Source organism: Theropithecus gelada, chromosome 1 (assembly GCF_003255815.1).
Source record: "Theropithecus gelada isolate Dixy chromosome 1, Tgel_1.0, whole genome shotgun sequence".
NCBI lineage: Eukaryota > Metazoa > Chordata > Mammalia > Primates > Cercopithecidae > Theropithecus > Theropithecus gelada.
The window spans coordinates 87,357,859-87,381,664 of NC_037668.1; the positions used below are offsets into that span (position 1 = coordinate 87,357,859).

The window sequence follows — 23,806 nt, forward strand, 5'->3', positions numbered from 1 at the left end:
TTTATTGAGTACCGGTGTGTTCCACCTAATTCTCACTTAATTCTCACCGCAACTTTGTGGGTAAGTATTGCTATCCAGATTCTTCAGATATGGAAATTGAAGTTCTAAGGGATCAAGGCATTTTTGCCCAAGGGGATGAAAGAGGGATTCAAGCCTAACTCTGAAGAAGTAGATAAACAACAAAAACAGCAATAACAATAATAAAAATAATAAAAACAGCAAAGATTCATACAGTACTAAGCATGTTTTAACCTGTACCATTCAATATAATATCCACTAGCTCTATGTTGCTACTTGAATGTGAATTAATTAAAATAGAATAAAAAATTCAGTCCTCGGTTGTACTAGCCACATTTTCAGGGCTCAATTGCCACATGTGTCTGGTATCTACTGTATCGGACAGTGCAAATATAGAACATTTCCATCACAGAATGCTCTTATTAGCACTGTTATAGGTACTTTACACCTATATTAACATATATATAATTTTTATAATCTGTGAGGAGGATACTATTCATATTGTAGAGATGTTGAAATCGAGACATAAAGAAGATAAGAAACATAAAGAAGATAAGAAATCACATGATGAATGAGTCCTTATTTTTAAACACTGTGCCATAATACTAACCCAATATATTGTGTTCTGTATAACATAAATGAATGTTAGTCAAAACAATGGACTTCAGTGTCTGCTTGTATGTAGTCTTGGTGTTAGGTCTTCTGCAGAGAACATGTCTTTGATATGATTGTTATCCTTCCAGGAGCATACAGTTGTCAATTTGCATACATAAAGCTGGTGGTCACTAGGGAGCCTTCTCTGGAGACCTTCCTCTCCAGGAACTCCAGAAACCTCCCAGCCAGCTTTGGCAAGAAACTCACTGGATGGGATTCATCAGTCAGTTCATTAATCCAAATGGTTGAATCAAGAGTCTCAAACTGATATAGTCTTAAGTATGTTCAAAACCCTTCTTATCCTTTTTGCTACTTCAGAGAAGGTGCCTGAGGTTGTTGTTTCAAGAGAATCTTTTCAAGATGCCAACACATCAGACTCAGAGACTGAAAATCCTAGTTGAGTCCAACTTCTACCTCTAAGTCACTAAATAAACTCAACTAAATTACTTCACCTTTCTGAAATTCAGTTTCTTCAATTGTGAACTGGAAATAAAATACACATATCACAGGATTTTCTAAGGACTAATTGAAGGTTACAGTATTTGAGGATACTTTGCAGGCTATAAAGTACTTTATATGGCTATAAAGTAGGAGATAATTATAACACAAATGCAAGAACTCAGGATGTTTTTCTTCTGTATAACCCTGTAAGCTTTCAAAACTGCCACAGCATGATAAATTATAGGAAAACATACTCTTAATCATAACATTTGCAAAGTCTCTTTTTTATTTTACATAAATATAGTAGGTACTCAATGCTTGGGTGGAAGTATTGTTGGTTGGATGAATGGGAGAGACGAAGGGAGACAGCATATTAAAGTAAATAAGAGAGCTGTTCATGAAGTTTTAAATGTTCCTTTTTTAACATTCTTTTTAAACATTGCTTGATATGAACTATGTGTGTTACACTGAGGGGTGGGAGGCATTTAGTTCATTGAGTTAGTAAGCCTGTTTTTCTGCTATTTGTTTTTTAATTCAACAAACATTTATTGAGCAACTGCCATCAGTTGGGCATTGTGCAAGTTTCAGGGAAAACACAATTGATGATGTCACCATTTTTTTATGGCTGTTTTCTTCAGCTGCTACTTTTGCTCCTTAAACATTTTGAGGATTGCAGAATAAACTGACACTGGTATGGTCATATGAAGGGCCCCAGCAGTATTGAGGGCTGCACTTGTGTCAAAAATCACATCTTGTGAATTGTTTCCTGATGTACATGTGCAGCCTGTGATTCCTTTATGGATCGCAAAATATGTTTCTCCAGAAAGAAGAAAGCTCCTCCCACCTTTTCTTGCTTTTCCCTGCTTGTCTCTGAACCTCTTTTCTCGGGGACAGCCCACCAAAACACTGTGTGGCCAAAGGAAAAATAAGATATGTCAACTCTCTGACTCATGTGGTCTTGCAGTGAACATCAGCTATGCATGGCTGCTGAATGGGGGTGGACATTAGGCAGATCATAGAGAACCTCTCTTGAGGGGAAATCAGGCTAGTCCCGCCCAACATATATAATTTTAGGTAAGGAGACACCTCAGCTCGTGTTTTAGGATAAGCTCTGTGTATATACTGAGAATGGCTGAGGAAGGACCTCTATTTGTAATTCATTTCTCTCATTGTGGAGGTGAGAGAACCAGTTCAAACCTTTAGGCTATTTGTGGCAGAATTGGGGCTGAAACTCTGTTTTTCTAACTCTTAGCCCATGGCTGTCACTGTGTTTCATGGTGAACTAGCACTTCCAAGTATGTTTTCATTATATAAGACAATTATAACATCATAAAGTGAGGAGTATAGAAAGAACATAAGCTTTGGAGTCAGACAGAACATGGTCAAATCCTGGCACTGCTTCTTAAATCCGTGTGGCCTTGGGCAAGTTACCTGAACACTCTGTTCTTCTGCTTCTGCATCTATTAAGAGGAAGAAAGAATGCTTACCTTTTATGGATGTTGCAAAGATTAAATGAGAGAACATTCAAAGAGCTCAGCACAGTACCCAGCCTATCTTTGATGTTGATATGTTCACTAGAAAGGAAGAAAGAATCTAATTGTCTCTTGAGAGGGGGTTCAGATGAGGATGATAATGATGGTGATGCTGGTGGTGGTGGAGAGAGTGATGGCGGTAGTGATGATGGTGACAGAGCTACCATTAAACATCTCTTTTTAAGTATTTCTGCAATATCACAACAGCCATTTGATGTTGTTATTTTCCTCATTTTATAGCAGATCCTTCTGTCTCCAAATTCCACCCTTTTCTCATAATAGCACACTAGTTCTCAGGTTCTAAGTCTAGATATAGCAACAATGAATCTGCCAACCCAAGAAGAAACAAATGAATATTCCCTACAAATTTCTGGTTCCTTCATTTTAATTCCCTTTTAGTATTGAATGACCCTGTAACATTAACTTTGCCTGTACTTTATATGTGTGCAACCGGTAAATGTGGGTGATTCTCAGGAATTCCTTGAACTATTTATGATACTGTGGACCAGCTGTGGCCAACTCCTTTTTTGTCAAGGATCTCAGAATCAATGTATTTAAGATGCCAATATTTTGAGTTGTACAGATAAGTAAACATTGACTGCCCGGCTGTTGGATTTTTATCTTAGAGAAAAACCTGTGAGTCTTGGGGGCGAAGAACCAGCACTTTGGAATCAGATTACCTGAATGTGAATCACAGCCCTATTCCTTGTGAGCTGTATGACCCTGATGAAGTTACTACTCATTTCTAAGCTTCGGTTTTCTTACCTATAAAATGAGGATAATACTAATACCAGTCACATTAGGTTGTTGTAAGAATAAAATAAGACATGTATAGAAAGAGCATGTAAAAAGAGCTCACTTAAAATGAGTTCATATCTTGGGTCATTCCAGTACAAAAGACTTTGTGCCCTGAATGGAGAATCGTATCACTCAGGATCCATCCAGCAAAACATAAACCACTCTAAGTGTTTAAAAAACAGGCAATTTAATACCCAAAAATGGTGATCCTGATGATGGAGGAGCTGAGAAGAGCTACATTCCCTATGAAGCAATTCAGAGATCAGTGAAATGGAAACGGCTACCATCCCCAGGCTGGAGGGACTGAGGAGGGAGGTGGTGTTCCCATAGTCTAAAGGCAGGGGACACCAGCAGATGCTGGAGCCATAGCGGCCCTGTCAGCACAGCCCGAGTGGTGGAGGGGAAACAGCTGCTGCCTGGCACAGAAGAGAAGTAAATAGGCTCTTGCTTCCCCTTCCCTCTAGGCCCAGATCTCCCAGCAGGGCCAACCTTGGCTGACTTGAGTCTGGGAACTGCTGCCTCCAGGGGCAGCCCCACAGTACTGAGCAGAGCAGGGGACTTGATCTGAAAACACATAGGCCAAGGATTCTTGCAGGCAAAAGTCTCAGACCTGTATTGCCTGGTTGTGGATATCTAACTACTGGGTGATAACTAACACAGAAAGTTTGGAAGAGTCTTACTTCCCCCTGCTGCTAGACCTCTGAACAATAGCAGAGGTTCACAGGTTGCTGTGCCCCAGAAGGTAGAGTTTGGAAAAAGCAGTGGAAAACCCTCGAAAGCTGTAAGAGCCCTGTCTCTGGCCTTTTTCTCACATTACTTTCTAGCAAGGGCTGCTGCTGAGCAGCCAGTGCCTTCAGTATCTGGGGATTTGTGGCCTGATGAGACATTCTTACCCTGCCATTTACCTGGCTAACTTCTGCAGAATTGAGTATAGACTGAACTTCCTTGGGCCCCTATAGGTGGGTTAGCTGCCCTTGTGGCCCCTCCTGTGATATACTGATTTCCCTGCACTGAAATGCTCCATTTAGGCTTCCCTCTCCTTCCCACCAGACTGTGAACAGGGACTTGTCTTCTTCATCCTTGCATTCCCAAGCATTGGTACTCCTGCTTCCTGCACTGAGCTAGCTACTGTGATAGGTCCTGGGCTAAGCATTTGAGTAAGAGTACCAGCCCCTAGCAACTTTTATTATAGAAGGAAGGCAGATGGGATATATGATGTTTCAAAATTACCAGTGTATTTTGTGCTAGGGAAGTCCAGTGCATGACACTATTTAACAGGGGGAATCATCTGTCCTAGAGGATCAGGGAAGCCCTGTCAATAGGAACTGGCCTGACAGAGAGGTTGGGGGAATGGCATTCCAGGCAGAGGAAAGAGCAAATGTGAAGGTCTTGAGGTGGGAAAGAGCATCGAGGATTAGAGATTGAGAACAAACATGGCATTGCGTGGGAGCTGATGAGGTCAGCAGGAGCTGTTCTCTCCTGTGTCCCAGTCTCTGCGTCCTGCCTGAGCACTTTCTACCCCCAGCTTTGTGTTGTAGTTCTGCGTGTCTGCATGTTTGTGGCTTCCACATCACACTTAGTATATATCGTTTTGTTCATAGAAGGGACTTGTTGGATATTTGAGCAAGTGAATACAATTCCAGGCCCTAAACAGTCTTCCTAGCTTTCTTGTCACATTTGTAACATCAGTTGCCCTGCAAGTATCAAGGAATATGAGCCCTATGGGGAAGAAGCCTAAATTTCTACCATTTATGGGAAACCCTCTGCTATTTGGCATTCTGTTACTAGGAACTGGCTCTCAGTCATCTCCTTCACACTTGGAGTTCTACAATAAGTAGTTATAAGAATGGTGACCTAGGGATGCCAAAAAGATTCAGTCATCAGACAGTTAGTTCCTTTGCTTTGACTTCTTCGGGATTGAGATGTGATGTATTAAACCAGATTCCATTTGGCTGTGCTCCTTCCTAGCAGTGTGGCCTTGGGCAAGTCAGTTCACCTCTGCGGACTTTAGTTTCTCCTCTGATGTTTAGCATTATTAATATCTATAATGGGGTTAAAATGAGACCATGTATGCAAATATGTAGCATAGTGCCTGGTATTTAGTGAGCACAAAGTAACTGATAGCTGCTGCTTTTGCTATGACAATTACAATTACTGCCATTATGATAATGTTGGGTGCCATACATTGACCAGAACAAAGCAAAATCCGAGCAGGCTTCTGAGTTTTCCCATGCAGGCAAGTATGCCCTTCGGGTTTCTGCTTGAGACTGCCCTACACACAGGACTCTTCCTCCATGTTGTTTGACTATGAAAAAGAAGATCTGTTAATGCTTGTTTTTAGCTTTCTCTCCCTCTTTTTTATGTGTTAAAGAGGATTTGTTTTTGTTTTCCTTTCTCACAGGAGTGATTGGGGCAGATGTGAAAGGGCACGGCCTTGTCTGTGAGGGGCAGCCAGTGACGTCACGGCTGGCTGTCATCTGTGGAACGTCTTCTTGTCACATGGGGGTGAGTCCACTAAGCACAAAGGCAAAGCCACCACACAGCAGGCGGCAGCGTGGAAGAAGACCCTGAGTGCTGGCTCCTTCACCCCTTCACTTCTTTCCTCTCTTCCCTTCCTGCCCCTTGTGCTTTGTCTAGCCAGAAGCTCAGCTCCCCACTCCACCTCCCTTGCTTACATTTGCTGGATCTTTTTCCAGGGGCCAAATTCTTAGTAAGCATGAAAAGGATTGAGTGCTCCGTTTGACGTCACCCTGGCCAGAGAGCCCAGGCATGCATGGTGACATCTGATCCTAAGGTGACAAAGTCTAGCTCCCCCAGACTGATCTGTCTCTAATGGGTAGGGGGGTCTTCTCTGCAAAGAGTGTCTGTTTTCCTTGGCCAGGGAACTCTCTCTCAATCAATATAAATCCATCTCCCTGGGAGCGTCCCGATGATCTATAGAATTAGACTGCATATCATGACTTCAAAAGAACACTGATAAGCAATTTTCACTTTGTTAATTTTTCTCCATGAATTAGTGGAAAGGCTTTCTCCAAGATTGCAGTTAAAATTTAGTGCCTGCCCTAAAATTTATATCTTCTTTAAATGCATGAGTCTGAAAGCATTCCATTCCGATAAGTACCCATTTCTACCATATTTTTATTTAAAAGTCATTACTCTGTTAAACTTAAATCGACGACTCTTTGGAATTTTCCCAGATAAGTGAAATAGAGGGAAGAGTGGGGGAGGAGCAGGGAGATGAGCAGAGATTAGAGCGGGACACAGCCCAGGGCAGAATCAAAGCAGCTATGGAGGAAATTATGTGGAATGTGAAACTGTTTTGCAACTGTAGGGACCCCTGAGCCTCTCTACCATCGGATATTCTGGTTCAGTGAATATAAATATATGTACTTATTTGTCAATCCCTGCTCTTGTGCTAAACTGTGGATATAAGAATGACATTGGCTGTCCCATTGATGAGATGAAGTTATAACAGGTATTAGAATATAATGCGAGGCCCCCCAATGTAGATACAAATCGATCTCATGATACTAAGCATCTGTCACGTGCCAAGCAATATGCGAGGTATTCTTGCACATGGCATCCCATTTTGTATGGCTGAGGGAGTCAGCCTGAGTGGTTTCCAGTCCCACTTCCTCAGTTTACTAAGTGTGGGCCTTTGGGCAAGATACTTAAACTCTCTGGGCCCCAGATTCCTCATCTGCAATATGTGGAGAGTGACAGCACCTGTCAGAGTGCTGCAAGAATTAAATGAGGTAATACTAAGTGTTCCACGTGCAGGAAGCACATCCCAAGAGCTCACTCTTAATCACTAGGACTGTTGTTGTTACTGAGCAGAAAGCAAACAGTGACTGACTCTGCCTGGGAGGGTGCAGGGTGATAGAATCTTCTTGAGATGACATTCCTGCTGGACTTTAAGGATATAGATTTCCTTCTGTTTGTCAGGGCTCTGGGCAGTCTTGAATGGAATTTGTCTAAGTTTTAAAATTGCAGCATATTTGCCTGGGCACAGTGGCTCACGCCCGTAATCCCAACACTTTCGGAGGCCAAGGTGGGTGGATCACCTGAGACCGAGAGTTCAAGACCAACCTGGCCAACATGGTGAAATCCCGTCTCTACTAAAAATACAAAAAATTAGCCGGGCATGGTGGCAGGCACCTGTAAGCCCAGCTACTTGGGAGGCTGAGGCAGGAGAATTGCTTGAACCCGGAAGGCAGAGGTTGCAGTGAGCCAAGATTGCGCCATTGCACTCCAGCCTGAGCAACAAGAGCAAAACTCCATCTCAAAAATAATAATAATAATTGCAGCATATTTCTTCTGCTCAGCAGCCCTTTTGTAAGGCTCAGCTGTCCCTGAAGGGAGAGATCTGCAGAGGCCTGAGGCCTCTTTAAGCCAGAAGGCACCAGCCCAGGAGCCAGCCCTTCTTTCCCTTGATATGAGTCTACACTTGTTAGATTGTCTTCACTGAATACTGATTTAATCCTGTTTAAATTATCTCTTATTTTCACAGGGATGCATCTAATCAGGCTTCTCCTGGGAGATCTGAATTTCAGGCATTTTTATCCCACTCAATTCAGATTTCCGAACAGAAGCAAATCTAAGTGGATGCAAGTGTCTCTGTGATAGCCTGCTTCTCAGTCTTACTGTCTCTTAATGGAGATGAGACTGGCTTTCCCTACCCATTTATTTTACACATTTGGGACCTAAAGCATGGAAAAGTCCAGTAATTTTCCCAAAGTCACAACAAGCTTTGAAGTTCTGGAGCTAAGAACTCAAATCTAACTCTGATTCCAAAGCTCCTACTCCTCCTTTCCTCCCTGAATTGTGCATGAGTATGATGTACCCATAGAGGAATGGTGAGAGCATGGGCTTTTACATTGTCCAGAGGCAAGCTTGAACATCTACTCATGCACATTTTGGCCCTCTGACCTGAGTAAGCTACTTAACTTCTCTGAGCCTCAGATTCTTCATCCATCAAATTGGGGATAATGATGCCAGTCTCACAGGGTTGTTGAGTAACATGCACTATGTAGATTTGTACCTAGCACACAGCAGACACTCAAAAATGGTGGAGATTGTTATTAAACTTTCCTAGTGATGTCAACGGCTCACATGAAGCAACTGTTTGGGCTTTAATGAGTTTGATGGGCAGCTGCAGTTGGTTGCCATGAATGAGGGCCATAAAATGCCAGTTTATGATGACCGTGTTGGGCTTGAAATACAGTCCCCACCCCCAGCCTGCTTTGTACTTGGGGGTGGGAAGGGACCCTCTGGGCCAAGGGGATTAATCATCAGCTTTAATGTTGTGTCATGAGGGCGAGACTGTGGTCATGCTGGCATGGGAAAGTGTCTTTGATCTCCTCAGGTGCTGGGAGCCCAGCAACAATAACACCTTTGTTAGGTCTAGGAGAGGTGCAGGTCTGAGGAAACACTCCCAGGGAGACTCAAGGACCCCCTTTGTTGTGGTTCTGGCAAATAAAACCGCCAGTGTGAGGAAAAATTTACCAAACAGAACACAGGGACCAAAGGGGGCTGTGGGTTCTTCAAAAAGTGGTTTTCAGCATGATCTGAAGGATCCTCTTTCTTCCTGTCTGCTCACTTCTGATGTTTCCAATTTAGTAGATAGAGAGAAAATTCCCAGGAACATTTTGTACTCGATCCAGGTTACCTCTTTCTAGATCACCCAAAAAGAATAAATGAATGAACGAATGACCACGTAAGTGAGTACTGGTAAATACTTAGAAGCTTCCTACCTCCAGGTTCCTGTTGCTTCCAGGAATCTAGAGAAAAAGCCTGAGGTTGAACATAAGACATATTAATAAGGCCTTTGATATCTTAAAAGATACAAGCATGGCTGCACATTTATCTTCCTTGTGGATGATTTAATTAACAGGGGGGAAACTGCCGTTCTTTTTTTAACTCCATGAAAGCAGAGCTGCTTGTTCAGAGTTAATTACTACGAAGTCACCAAAACCCCAGATAATACACAGCAGGGGTTAGCCAGAGGTTGAAAAGTCATGGGGTAAGATAGAACTGATCCTTACCATTGCACCAGCACCCTTTTCTTGAGCCATCAATTTGGGTTGTAACTTGGCAACTTGTCTTCCAGTTAGCATGTCAGATGGGGAGAGGACCCTGGGGGGTCGGGGTAGGGAGAAACACTGAGGAGGTAAGATTTGAGCAGAGCAATACTTGAAGAGAGCTGGGAACTACATCTGCATCTTAAATCGCTCAGAACTGAAGTTTTTTCAGTCTTAATGTAGAGATGGTGATTCTCTATCATTGAATGGATGTGGAGACTCAAAAGACATAGGCTCATACGCTGCCCCCACTACTTACTGTGTGAATTTAGGCAGGATGCTTCATCTTTCACTGCCTCAGTTTCTGCATCTGTTAAATGTGAGTGATAGTATTTACCCATAAAGTTTTGTTCAGGTTCAAATTAGACCATCTTTGTAAATGACTTGGCACTGTACCTGGCACAAAATACCAAATATGATATTGTTATTAAAAATGAGTCGTTAATCATGCATGAACAATCCATGTGATTGTGGATTAGAATTAAGGACATCAGTATGAACTCATATTTAGTTTAACATAGATGCAGATGGATGCATATAGACATAGTTATGGATATATATACATATACAGGTTAGTAAATACATATTTATTTCCTGGCTCTGTTAGCTGGGATGGCCTAGAAATAAGGACACCCCAAGAGCTAGTTTTTACAAGCACGTAGCGTCCAGATCATAGTGTCTAATACCATTATCCAATACAAAGAACCAGGACTCCTTGGAGAAATGGTTGATTTTAGGATTGAGATAGGAAATATACAAGATGAGCTTGGCGCATTTGCAGTGCCAGAAAGTTAGGAAGTTCTCAAAAAAAAAAAAAAAAAAAGATGAGAATATGTCACAGGGAGCCAACTGCAGGAGCTCCCAGTGGCCACAACTGGAACCATTTAGCAGTAAAATAAAGTATTATGAATTATAACCCAAAATATGACATAAATATCCATAAGACCATACTGACAAATTATTTTGAATAAATAAATAAATGAAAAGAAGAGACACATCTCCTATACAGAAGAATTCCAATAATTTATGTAAATGTTCCACCATCAAGGAGATAGAGTGTAACTTTCCACTCCTTAAGTGTGGACTGCACCTAGCGACTTCCTTCCAGAAAATATGATATGGAAAATGGGGGAAGAGTAATTTTACATTGAAGAAATATGAGAAACACTCAGTCATCCAGGTGACAAGGTCAACATCAACAATGATAAGTCATGTTGATAGTATGTACCCTTGGTATGATATAATGAAAATGACACTTTGTTGTGTTCATCCCCAAATCCTATAAGCCCAGTCTTATTACCAGGAACACACCAAATGGATCTTAGTTGAGGGATGTTCTGTAAAATACTTGACCAGTATTTCTCAAAACTGTCATCCAGGTCATCAAAAAACAGGGAAAGTCAGAGAAACTATCACAGCTAAGAGGAGCCTAAAGAGACATGATAACCAAATGTAATGTGGTATCTTGAATGGGATCCTGGAGCAGAGAAAGAACACTGGGTAAAATCTAAGGAAATCTGAATAAAGTATGGTCTTCAGTTCATGATAATATATCAGCGTCATTCACTGTGAAATATATACTTGACAGAAGATATTAATGATAGGGGAAATGTAACTGGGTGTGAGGCATATACAATCTTTACAACTATCTTATGTTGTAAAACTATTCTAAAATTTAAAATTTATTTTTAAAATATTCATTAACTATTCACTCATAAAGAAAACTTTTTTTTTTTTTTTTAAATTTACCTGGCTAAGGGCTAAAGTCTTCAATAAGATAAAATGTCTGCTGGGTGCAGTGGCTCACGCCTGTAATCCCAGCACTTTGGGAGGCCGAGGCAGGTGGATCATGAGGTTAGGAGATCGAGACCATCCTGGCTAACTCAGTGAAACCCTGTCTCTACTAAAAATATAGAAAAATTAGCCAGGCGTTGTGGCGGGCGTCTATAGTCCCAGCTACTGGGGAGGTTGAGGCAGGAGAATGGCATGAACCTGGGAGGCGGAGCTGTCAGTGAGCTGAGATCGCGCCACTGCACTCCAGCCTGGGTGACAGAGCGAGACTCCGTTTCAAAAAAAAAAATGTCATGCCTGCCTTCAAAGAGCCCAGGCACATTGAGAAAGACAAAAAGGGGAGATATACTGCAATACAAAGTGGTAACTACTATAGTTAATGCATGGCTAGAGTATGGTGGAAATAGGAAGAAGGGGCTGTCTCAAGTTCTGGGTAGATGAGGAGGTTTTCCTATAGGAAGAGATATTTGCAGGATCATGGCTTCCCCGTCTCCACTGGGACAGTGTTCCTGCCAGCCCAGTTTCTGTAGTAGGCCCTTCGCTCAGTCTTCTCTACTTTGTTTTTCTTCACTGTGTCCACAAAGCCTCACAGATGACTTGACTTGAGGCCTGAGCAGTATGTGGGCGTGTATGAGCCCTTTGGGAGGGCACCACAGGGAGACAGGACAGCCATGTAACATGAACTGATGGTCTTCTGTTACTAGCTGAGACGAGTGGGCAAGTGACACCAGTTTGTCTGTCATGGTCTCTTTAACAAGTGACATTGGCAGAAGTTACCAGAGGGGTGGAGTGGGATGGGATTCCACATGGTACAGTGGACCACTGTTACACCTAACAATGAAAGCGCTGAGGTGCTGCTCAGAAAGTGCCCCGCTTCCTCTTCGTTTACCAGGACCTGTTGTTGTCAGCCCTCTAGGAACCAGCATTCTCAGGACACTCTCTGTGTCAAGACTAGCTCTCAGATTGCATGTTTTGAAAACAAACTGTATGCTAGGCATTGGTTTGGCGAGGAGAGGGTTGATGTGGTTCAGTGGGCAATGAGAGACAGACTGTGCGCTCAAGAAGCTCAAGGTAGCTCGTTCCTCAAGACATTTGAGAAACATTATAGAAACATTGTGCTGGACTGAGTATGTTTAATATCTCTGACCCCAGGCAGTAGCACCCCAGCCTCAGTCCTCATGAGGAGATAAGCAATAATACTACTCGCTACCATCTGTTGACCGCAGACAGTGTACTAAGCACCTTACTAAAACTTTGTATCATGTAAACAGCTCAACAATCCTATGAAGTAGGCGCCATTACTATCCCTCATTTTACAAGTTAGGAGACTGAGGCAAAGAGTGATTGAGTGGGTCATACAATGTTTAGGAAGGCAAAACTTTGAGCCCTCTAGAAGGCTGACCCAGAGTCCTTCCTCTTCCCTTTCAGCTGAATAGCTTCCCTCAAAGGCCTGGAGGAAAGGCAGAGCAGACACAGTTAAAAGGGGCAAACATAAGCAAATGTTTGAACAGACATGTCACCAAAGGAGAGATTTGAATGAAAAGCACTGGTCATTAGGGAAATGCAAATTAAAACCACAGTTAAGATCCTCTACTACTCCTACTAATCTTAGAATGGCTGAAGTGGTGGTCAAGATATGAGGAACTGTAGCTCTCACAAGCTGCTGGTGGGAATGTAAAATGATGCAACCATTTTGGAAAACGGTTTAGCAGTTACAAAGTTAACGTATTCCTACTACGTGATCTAGCCTTTCCACTCTTATAAAAGCATATATCCATACAAAAATTTGTACAGTAATGTTGATACCAGCAAATAAAGCTTTGTAATAGTCCAACACTGGAAACAACCCAGATATCTTTCAAGAGTGAATAGATCAACTCTTGGTGTATCAAGAGAACAAAATACTACTAAGCAGTAAAAGGGAATGAACCATAATATAAGATACAGCATGGATTAATCACACAAAATAATTATGCTGACAGGTAGATTTCCCCCTAAAGGCTTTTATTCCTGACCTTCTGAGATGCCTTGTTTCACCTGACTTTGCCCTGTTCCTGCTGGGCTTCCAGAATCATGGGGCAAGATATCCCTGCCCGCCTTCTATAGAAATGGAATGTCTGGATCACAGGATAGATGTAAGTTTTTAAAAACTGCCAAACTGTTTTCCATAGTCATTGCACCAGAAAAGAATGCAAACTTTCTTGAATAAAAAATATTTCAATTATTTAAAAGTCTTGCAAAACCAAACAAATATATAGTGACAAAAAGCAGATCAGTAGTTACCTGAAATCATGGAATGGGCACAACGAGGGCCAGGAGAGTAGGATCAAAAAGGGGCACAAGGAAAGATTTGGGTATGTTTAGCTTGATTGTGGGCATATCTTCAATGCTGTATGCTATGTCAAAACTTTCCAAATCAGACATCTTAAATTTGTATAGTTTATTGAAAGCTGATAGCTCAATGATGCTTTTGAAAAACAGAAAAAAATCAATTTTGTATCTGGAGACTTTACTGATGTTGCTTATCAGCCTAAGGAGTTTTGGAGCTGAGAGAGACAATGGGTTTTCTAAATATACAATTATGTCGTCTGCAAACAGAGATAGTTTGACTTCCTCTCTTCCTATTTGAATACCCTTTATTTCTTTCTCTTCCCTGATTGCCCTGGCCAGAACTTCCAATACTATGTTGAATAGGAGGGGTGAGAGAGGGCATCCTTGTCTTGTGCTGGTTTTCAAAGGGAATGCTTCCAGTTTTTGCCCACTCAGTATGATATTGGCTGTGAGTTTGTCGTAAATAGCTCTTCTTATTTTGAGATACATTCCTTCAATACCTAGTTTATTGAGTGTTTTTAGCACGAAGGGGCGTTGACTTTTATCGAAGGCCTTTTCTGTATCTATTGAGATAATCATGTGGTTTTTGTCATTGGTTCTGTTTATGTGATGGGTTACATCAATAATAGAGTCAAATCATGAGTGAACTCCCATTCACGATTGCTACAAAAAGAATAAAATACCTAGGAATACAACTTACAACAGATGTGAAGGACCTCTTCAAGGAGAACTACAAACCACTGCTCAAGGACATAAGAGAGGACACAAACAAATGGAAAAACATTCCATGTTTATGAATAGAAAGAATCAATATCATGAAAATGGCCATAGTGCCCAACATAATTTGTAGATTCAGTGCTATTCCCATCAAACTACCATTGACTTTCTTCACAGAATTAGAAAAAAGTACTTTAAATTTCATATGGAACCAAAAAAAAAAAAAAAAAAAAAAAAAACAACCTGAATAGCCAAGAAAATCCTAACCAAAAAGAACAAAGCTAGAGGCATCACGCTGCCTGACTTCAAACTATATTACAAGGCTACAGTAAGCAAAACAATATGGTACTGGTACCAAAAGAGATATATAGGCCCATGGAACAGAACAGAGGCCTTAGAAATAACACCACACATCTACAACCATCTGATTGTTGACAAACCTGACAAAAACAAGGAATGAGGAAAGGATTCCCTATTTAATAAATGGTGTTGGGAAAACTGGCTAGCCATATGCAGAAAACTGAAACTGAGCCCCTTCCTTACACCTTATATAAAAATTAACTCAAGATGGATTAAAGATTTAAATGTAAAACCTAAAACCATAAAAACCCTAGAAGAAAACCTAGGCAATACCATTCAGGACATAGGCATGGGCAAAGGCTTCATGACTAAAACACCAAAAGCAATGGCAACAAAAGCCAAAATTGACAAATAGGATGTAATTAAACTAAAGAGCTTCTGCACAGCCAAAGAAACTGTCATCAGAGTGCACAGGCAACCTACACATTGCGAGAAACATTTTACAATCTCTCCATCTGACAACTGTTCAGAAATCAGTTAGGGAGCCTGTGGCCTTAGTATCTTTGGGCTCTAACCACAGAAAAGCCAACTTTCAGACCATACCATGTTCTTAGAGCTCTGTTCTCTGGGTGATGTCAATAACAGCACTCTACAGCTTCCTCAGAACACCAAGGAAAACATTCCCCGGAGGCAAAGGGCGTGGCCTGGGCTGGGGAGGGAGGCGGGGGCATGTTTCACCCAGGACCGTGAGGCACTGTGCAGCATTTGTTTGTTAGAGGAGCAGAGGATGCTCAACATCATTAGTCATTAGGGAAATGCAAGTGAAAGCCACAGTGAGATCCACTCCACACTTACTAGAATGGCTGAAGTTGTGGCAATAATGTGGGGAGCTGGAACTCACACATCGCTGGAGGGAATGTCAAATGGTGCAACAACTTTGGAAAACATTTTAGCAGTTTCTTAAAACCTACATCTACCCTGTGATGCAGACATTCCATTCCTATAAAAGCCAGGCAGGGATACCTGGCCCCATGTTTCTGGAAACCCACTAGGAACACGGCAAAGTCAAGTGAAACAAGGCATCTCAGAAGGTCAGGAACCAAAGCCTTTAGGGGGAATCTACCTATCAGCTGGCCTGAGCCCAGTTTTCCACAAAAGACTGCAAGTTGCCTGGAAGAATGGTATAAGTTCTTCCTCTAGAAGTAGAGGGCAAAAATGGTGCAGCTGTGTTTTAGCTTCCTCCTGATTAGCAGCTTGGGTTCTTCTCCCAAGGGTACAAGGGAGTGGGGTGGGATGGGGGTGGTAGATGGGAGTGGAAAGTTCTAGAGGACTGCCTTGATTAGCAGCAATGACAATAGCAGCTAATATTTATTATATGTTTATCATGGTCTAAGAAATTTGGATTTTTTAAACCCTCATAATAACCTCATACAGTAATCAGAATTATCTTACCAATTTACAGGGACTGAAACTGAGGCTCAGAGAGACAAATGACTTACCCAAGCCTGCAAAGCTAGTAAGTCTTTTTTTTTTTTTGGAGGTGGAGTCTCGCAGTCTCACCTTGGCTGGAGTGCAGTTGCGCTATCTCGGCTCACTGCAAGATCTGCCTCCTGGGTTCATGCCATTCTCCTGCCTCAGCCTCCCAAGTAGCCTGGACTACAGGTGTCTGCCACCATGCCTGGCTACTTTTTGTATTTTTAGTAGAGACAGGGTTTCACTGTGTTAGCCAGGGTGGTCTCGATCTCCTGACCTTGTAATCTGCCTGCCTTGGCCTCCCAAAGTGAGGGATTACAGGTGTAAGCCTCTGCACCCGGCAGTACGTCTTATAGATAGTTTTGCCACTCAGGTAGTTGGATTCCAGAGCTCAGAATGATGAGACACAGGCTATGGGATGGGTTGACCATAAACACACATGTTTTGTGGGAATGAGATAGAGTGATTACATGGCAGATCTTTCCCAGAGCCTGATGAGAACTGCAAAGTTAAGGCTGGATCACAGCTAGACTGCAGTGCTTTCATTTTCCCTTTTTCCCCGTCTTCCAAATCACTTCCTTTCAAGAAGCCACCAGCCTAATGATAACAAAATAAACAACATCACTTGTCACCATCATCCCCTGGGAAGAGAGTATTTATGAGACTCCCTATTTAATCTTCCCCTGTTCCCTACTGCGCTGTGGTCAAGTACCAAATTTGGCAATGTGAAGACATGCGTCTGACTTCCCAACTCACGAAGATGTTTTTGTATTTATTTGGGAAAGCATGATGAAAACCACATTGATTTTTTTTTTCCTTTTCCTATTTGCCACACATCTGTTGTGTGGGTGATTCTGATATTGTGGCTGCTGAGGGTTACCTGTCAGTAACCCTCAGTAAGGGGAGGGTTTGTGCTTTTCCAGCAGTTTGGTATGGATGAAATAGACAATGAAGGCAGTCATGGTGGAGCCCTAACCAAGTGTTGGGTCCCATGCCAAGTGCCTGCACGCATGAGCTCATTTAGTTCTACATACATTTAGTTCAGAGGCTTTAGTATTTGTGCCTTGTTTTTCTCTTAATTTTTCATCCTCTTCTCCTTTTCTCTTTGTGTGTTCCAAATGTCTGTTTTTTTCATACATTAATTACATTTTTTATGTCTTTTGAAAGTACTCCAAGAGCTGTCAGAAGTTTGAGGTAGTTTCTAGTCTTTCACTTAACCAGTGGTTAGAGCCCCAGGAGAAATAACGGTGAGATCAAAGATCTCAGAAGAACCAATGGGAAGCTTTTTGAGCAATCAACACTGAAGGAATGAGATTGAAAGTCCTTTCCTAATTAACCATTAGTGGCTCCCCACTGCCAACAGAAAAAAAAAAAAAAAAGTTCAGATGAGACATTGACTGGACCTTTTGGCTGTGTTCTTATGGATTTGGGATATATTGCATTAGAAAAAAACTGAAGTCTTAAATCCTAAATGAGAGTTACTGTGACACTGTCATGTATATTGTAAATATTTTTATTGAAAGATAATTTACATACCATGAAATTATCCCCTTCCTTGTATTTTTAGAACTTCTAGAGAACTGAGTATAGTGATGTTTGAGAAAGAGGAGACTTACTGCCCATTTTTTAGGTTACATTATGGAATGATACTAGTGTGTGGTCTTTATTACTTAGGGAGATAACAGAAGGATATCATACAACAGTGCATTGCCATTTACTTTCATGCACCTGACACATAGTAGGTGTCCGTTAAATAGTAGATATATACATGGGCATAAGGACAGACAGAAGAATACCAGTTAGCAACTGTAAAGGTTTGTTGGAGAAGAAATCGTGCCATACCTATTTGATTTTTGTTCTCTGATTGGGTGAAAGGCCATGCAGAGAAATGGTTTATACATATAAACCAGCAAGTTATTGGTCAGGCTTTAGGTTCTTTCCTTGATTAACAGACCCTTCCCACATGCCACAGCAACAGTAGTTAATTCAGTCACACAGTTTTATCTGCACACAACTGAGTTGTCCACTGAATTATATCTCAAAGCAGGCCAAAATATATATATAACTGATTGAAAAGCATTAAGAATAGATAATTGCCAATTTGTATTTGGGCTATTCAGTTGATTGTTGTAAGCCTTGTGTGGTACCAGGCAAAGACTGAGCCATAATTCTGTTGGTTGAGGAAATATTTAACTGGAGGATGCTTTTGAACGAATGATCAGCTAGCCAGGTACTACTTGACATAGAGCAGTCTTGGGGCTTCCATGACTTATTCTCCTATCATCTGTTTGCATGATAAAATTACAGGTTTCCATGTAACCTTTAGCAGATATATTTGCTATGATCTTGGGAGACAGGGCATAGGTTCTCTGGAATTAAGGGAATGGCCCAGGAAAAAGAAGAGGTGCCACAGAGAAAATGGTCAGTTATTTTTATGTGTGTGTGCATTCTTCTGTGGCATGCAGAACACCAATTTGCTTGGACCTGTTTATTCCCATAGACTCACAGTCAAGATGGTCCTGAATATTAAATCTGATGGTTTCATTCTCCTGATAAAAATCCTTTGTCAATAAAAATCCTTTGTCAAGTCTCCTGAATGCTAGCTAGGCATATGAAATCCAGCATTATTCCCCCTGCCCACCTCTGATGCCATTCCATGCTATCCCTAACCATTCATTCTGTGTTCTAGCAGGTGCATCTGCACACCCTTGTTTGAATTTCATGGAATCAGAGATGTTTGAGCATAGAGAATGACCAGATTTTAGGCAGTTAATACTGTATATATACAATATAATGTATAACACTGCCAGTGAAGTTTGGGGCAGCACCTGTATCATACATACTAATATCTCTACAGTAAACTGTGAATATTCACACCAAACAGGTTAAATCAGCTTTAAATGGCTTGATCCATTCAGATCAGATTTTACCATCAAATGAATTGTGAAAAAACTTTTGGTATTTGAAATGCTTTGGGTCAAAGAAGTGTGGTCGACGTGTACTTGCTTTTCTTAAAAAGAGCTTGTGCTCTCTTGTTCACCTGGCCTTTGGGCATGTTGTTTTCCCTGCCTGGAACGACCACATCTCCCTCTGCCTGTTGAGTAGCATCATTACTAGAATCATCATTGCATATACTGAGGATTTATTATGTTGTTTGTTACTCCCAGCAAATTCTATGGTTGGGGGGCAGGAGTGGTTCCTTATTGTGTCACATCCCCCCAGTGTTTATATGAAGAAACTGAAGCTTGGAGAGGTCACGGAGCTAGGCAGAGGTAGAGTTGAGGTTGAACCAAAGTATGGAGACAACAAACCTTGGGTTCTTAGTTACTACACTGTTCGTGTGCGTGTCTTCCCCAAAGGTCCAGTTCAGGTGTCACCTCCCTGAGACCCTCTTCCCTTCCTCCACCACGTTTAATAGATTATGCCTCCTCTGGGCCTTCATAGCTCTTTTTGCATAGCTCTGGTGCACTGTTTGTCATTCTCTGTCTTTCCCGTGAGCCTGAACTCTTTGAGTAGTTGGGGAAAAATATCTACCTTGGTGTTCTATCTCTAGGGCATATAGTAGGTAGTCAACACATAGTTTAATTAAGTTAATTTAAAGTGATATGGTAACAGATAACAATTAATTTGTATCATCGTTAAAATAGATAGTAAATGCCAAATCACAAGTTCAAGGATATAAAATTTGGATTTACAAAAGAAAAAGAAATACTCAGAAAAAAAAGGCTGCTCATTTTTATGCATAGTATGTAAAGAAGAGGAATTTGGGGACAACAGTTTAAGAATGGGCAGGGAACACATTTATACTTAAAAATTATGGCAACTAGGATTTATTAAATACTTCACGTGTGCCAGTTTCTCTGCTAGGCATTCTGTGTATAGACTTTTTAATCCTCACAACAAACATGTAAGACTAATTGTTGACAAAAATTGTAGCTATATAAGAAAGAGAAAGACATGGTAACCATGTCTTAGAATAAAAAGAACAAAAGGTAATGATACCAGTATATTCAGATTTAACATAAATTAACATAAATTAAGCACCATTAGAGGACAGTCACATAAAATTGCACAATAGAATATATTTCCACATCTGAGAGATGATGGAATTGAGGTCAAAGAGATTACAGGCTAGTAGTACGTGGTATTTTATACCCATTCCTTGAATTATGTTAACATGGTACCAGAAGTATATCTTGCTGTCCTCTTCAGAACTGGGTCCAATTTTGAGCTCTGCTTTTGTAAAAAGCTGTTAGAACCTGGAAGAACCACATAACACAGCTATAATATTCAAGAGAAAGTGGGTCCCATGAACAAAGATTGAGATTGTTCAGAGAAATGGGGTGGTTCTGATTGCTTAACAGAAACCTCACAGGTTGGCTCAATTATTTTCTTGTTTATAAAAGTTTTTGTGACCATAACAGCTAACTTTTCCTTGGTGCTTTAGAGTTTATTAAACGTCTGATGGAATTTGATGCTCAGAATAACTAAGTGAATCTGTCAGAGCAGATGTTTTCCTTTTTTCAAATGAGACTCAAAGAAATTAAGTGATTTGTTCAGTGTCCCACAGCTAATAAATGATAGGGCCAAGACTCAGATATGTATCTGAGCAGACCCCTGAGCCATGTCCACTGCAATCTTGCAATCCTTGGTTCATCTTCATTTACTCAAATTGAAGGATCCTGCTGCTGGTGAATGTCTGGTTCATTGCAGGAAGGCCTCCTGGTTCCTCGTCACTAATTTCCATTGTGACTGTGAATTCTCCCTTGAGCTGCAAGCCAGTGACTGTCAATTAATGTGCATAAAATATACCTGGATAACTGTTTTAAAAATGCAATTTCTCAGGCCCCGCCCCCCCCCCGCCACAGGGTCTGATTCTGTAAGACTTGCCAGAAGGGGTATATGAGAATCTATAATTTTAACATGTGCCCAGGTGACTCTAATGGAAGACTTTCAAAAAAAAAAAAAAAAAACTGCTTTAAGCTCTTTCCGAGTAGCAATTATATCTTTACTTCATTTTTTCAGAAGTGCCTAGCAGAGCACCTTGTACATAGATAGTACTCTAAATTTACACTTGATGAATATAAGAGTGAAGTAAATAAATGTAAAATTAATGTAAAATTAAGGAAAACAAGTTTGAGAACCAGTTCCTGCCAGATTTGGGGCACACTAAGGAATCCCTTTATCCTTTCAAATAAAGTATCTCTTGGTAGGTCTCGGGAAGATATACTGAGAAGTCATAACTTGGACAAAGTACCTGGTAGAATCTGTCAAAAATTAGAGATTGTGGAATTCTTATTTTCTCATGGAAAGCAGGATGGAGTAAAACAGTGAGAGATCCGTTTGTAGTTCTGTGCAGACAAACCCAGAAACCAGAGCGCAGACACACCAGGACGCAACAGGAAACCACAAAGGCCTGAGATCTTTCAGTATAAATAGGAAGTCAGAGTTTACTTCCGAACCCACAGTGCCAAGCTGAAGTGCAGTGTTTAATCCAGCTGTCTACCCAGCCCTTCCTTGAGCCTGGGCACAGATGAAAGATGATGCCACCTGGGTAAAAACATTCAAAAATGTTTGTTCTGATCAGGTCTTGGAGCGAGCTTCTTTTGTTTGTGCTAGTGAATAATTTGGGACACAGGTGCAGTTTGAATTTGAAAGCATTAATTGGTCTCCTTGGTTTTCCCTGCCATGGTATTTGAAACCATGTCTTCCTCCACAAAGTAATCTTAATCCATATACATTCAAAAAGCACTTGTCATTGACAGCCGTCTTTCATATACCCCATCTGTGGACCTCTGGGTCCAGGTGCAGAGTAGTGGAACATTGGTGATGCTTAATACGTACTCTGTGTTCATTGCATTGACATCTGTAATCTCATTTGATTACTACTATTACCCTGGGAAATGATTACTAGGATACGATCATCACCATTTTGAAATAAGGAAAATGTAGTCTGGTGGAAACACATGGATGTTAAAGTCAGACAGATCTGTGTTCATGTCCAAAATACTTAAGCTTTCTTACCAGACTGCTTTATTTTATACAGCCAGTTGTTTAGAGCATTCACTCTGTGCCAGGCACTGGAGAGAAAATGGTGAGCAATAGACCTAGACTGTACAGTCTAGTGGAGGAGATGACTACTCAGCAAACAATTACAAAAATGCATAATTACAGACCTTGATAAGTGCTTTGCTTTCATACCCTGCTAGGGGAAGTATAAATTGGGCAGTCACTTTGGAAAACAGTGAGGCATTGTCTGATAAATTTGACTGTGCACATGCCCTGTACTCTACCAATTCCATTCCTAGGTAGGAAGCTGGAGAAACAATTGTACTTGTGTACCAGTAAGTGCCCAGTGACAAATACAAAAGTATTCATAGCATTATTTTTTATAATAGCTCCAAATTTGAATCAATTCAAATTTCATCAATAATAGCATGAATAACTAAGTTATATTATATTCATGCAGTGGTAGACATACTTAAGATGTAGGAACTACAGCTACATATAACAACATAGATGAATCAAACAATTTTAAGTGAAAGAAGCGCAAGACATGAAAGATACATACAGAATTATTTAATTCATAGAAAATTCAAAAAGAAGTAAAAAAGACAATATCTTTTAAAAATGCCTACAAAAGCACTAAGCTTAGAAGGACAAGCAAGGGAATAATTACCACAAATATCAGGACACTGGTGAATTAGATGGCTTGGAATTGCAGGTTGTAGAGGTAGAAAGATGTTTTCAGGAAGGGCCTGAGGTAACTAGCATTTGCTTCTGAAGGAGGATACATGAGTACTTACCAGTTTTTTAAATGTTCACATAAGTTTTATATATTCCTCTATATGTATGATATGTAAGTACTATAAAGCAGAGACGCAATCAGAACATAGAGCCAAGTGCCATATAATTTGGGTGGTCTGGAAGGCAGGACAATGATGTTTGAGCTGAGAGATTTTGATTAGGTAACTAAGGAGAAAACCTGATGAGGAAGGAGTAGGGTTGTGCATGGCAGTGGTCAAGAGAAAAAATGGTTCAGGAAGAGAGTACGGAAGAATAAGCAGAAGGAAATCGGCAGCTTTGGTGTGGGGCAAGAGAGAAGAATGGTACAAGTAAAGGCTGGAGAAGCAAAAAGGGGTAGGACATGCTGGGCTTGTAAGCCTCCTGAGGGATTTTAGTGTTTTATGTAAGAGAAACTGAAAGGTTTTAAGCACAGTGGATAACATAATTGAATTACAAAGGATGGAAATAATTCCAGTTTGGAGAACAAATTGGCAAGAGACCTGAGTGGATACTAGGAAACCAGAAGAAGACTGGGAGTCTGCGTGAGAGATGATATCATGCTAACTTGTCTCAGCTTGTGGTGGGAGACGTCGATATATTGGAAAGATGTTTAGAAGATAAAATCAGCAGCACTTCTTTGGTGTGAAAACTGTGGAGGCTGCAGGGCAAACACAATAGAGGCTTATTAGGTATCTCACCCAAACTTCTAAGATGAGCTGCTCCCCAGTGAGTAGAGATATCTGGGGAGAGAACAGTAGTCTTTCAGGCACTCCTTGGACAGATTGGATTCACTGGAGAGAAACGTTTTTGATTTGCACTGTCAGCTTTTTTTTTTAGGTTGTTTTAAATATTTCACCCTTATCTCTTATGAAAGGTCTTCTCAAG

General features: G+C 41.0%; 1 protein-coding gene across 8 annotated transcripts in view; it reads left to right on the forward strand.

Annotated features, from left to right (window-relative positions):
- Positions 1 to 23,806, forward strand: part of FGGY (FGGY carbohydrate kinase domain containing) — a 439,174-nt gene that overhangs the window by 235,230 nt on the left and 180,138 nt on the right. For 7 of the 8 annotated variants that reach the window (XR_003116446.1, XM_025363985.1, XM_025363976.1 and 4 more), the window contains one exon: positions 5,845 to 5,948. Coding sequence is in view for 7 of the 8 variants with exons in the window: in XM_025363985.1 (XP_025219770.1) it covers positions 5,845 to 5,948 (104 nt within the window). In the remaining variant the exon portion in view is untranslated. Of the gene's footprint in view, positions 1 to 5,645; positions 5,680 to 5,844; positions 5,949 to 23,806 lie in introns of those variants that run through there. The other variant, XM_025364001.1, reaches the window with a different exon arrangement.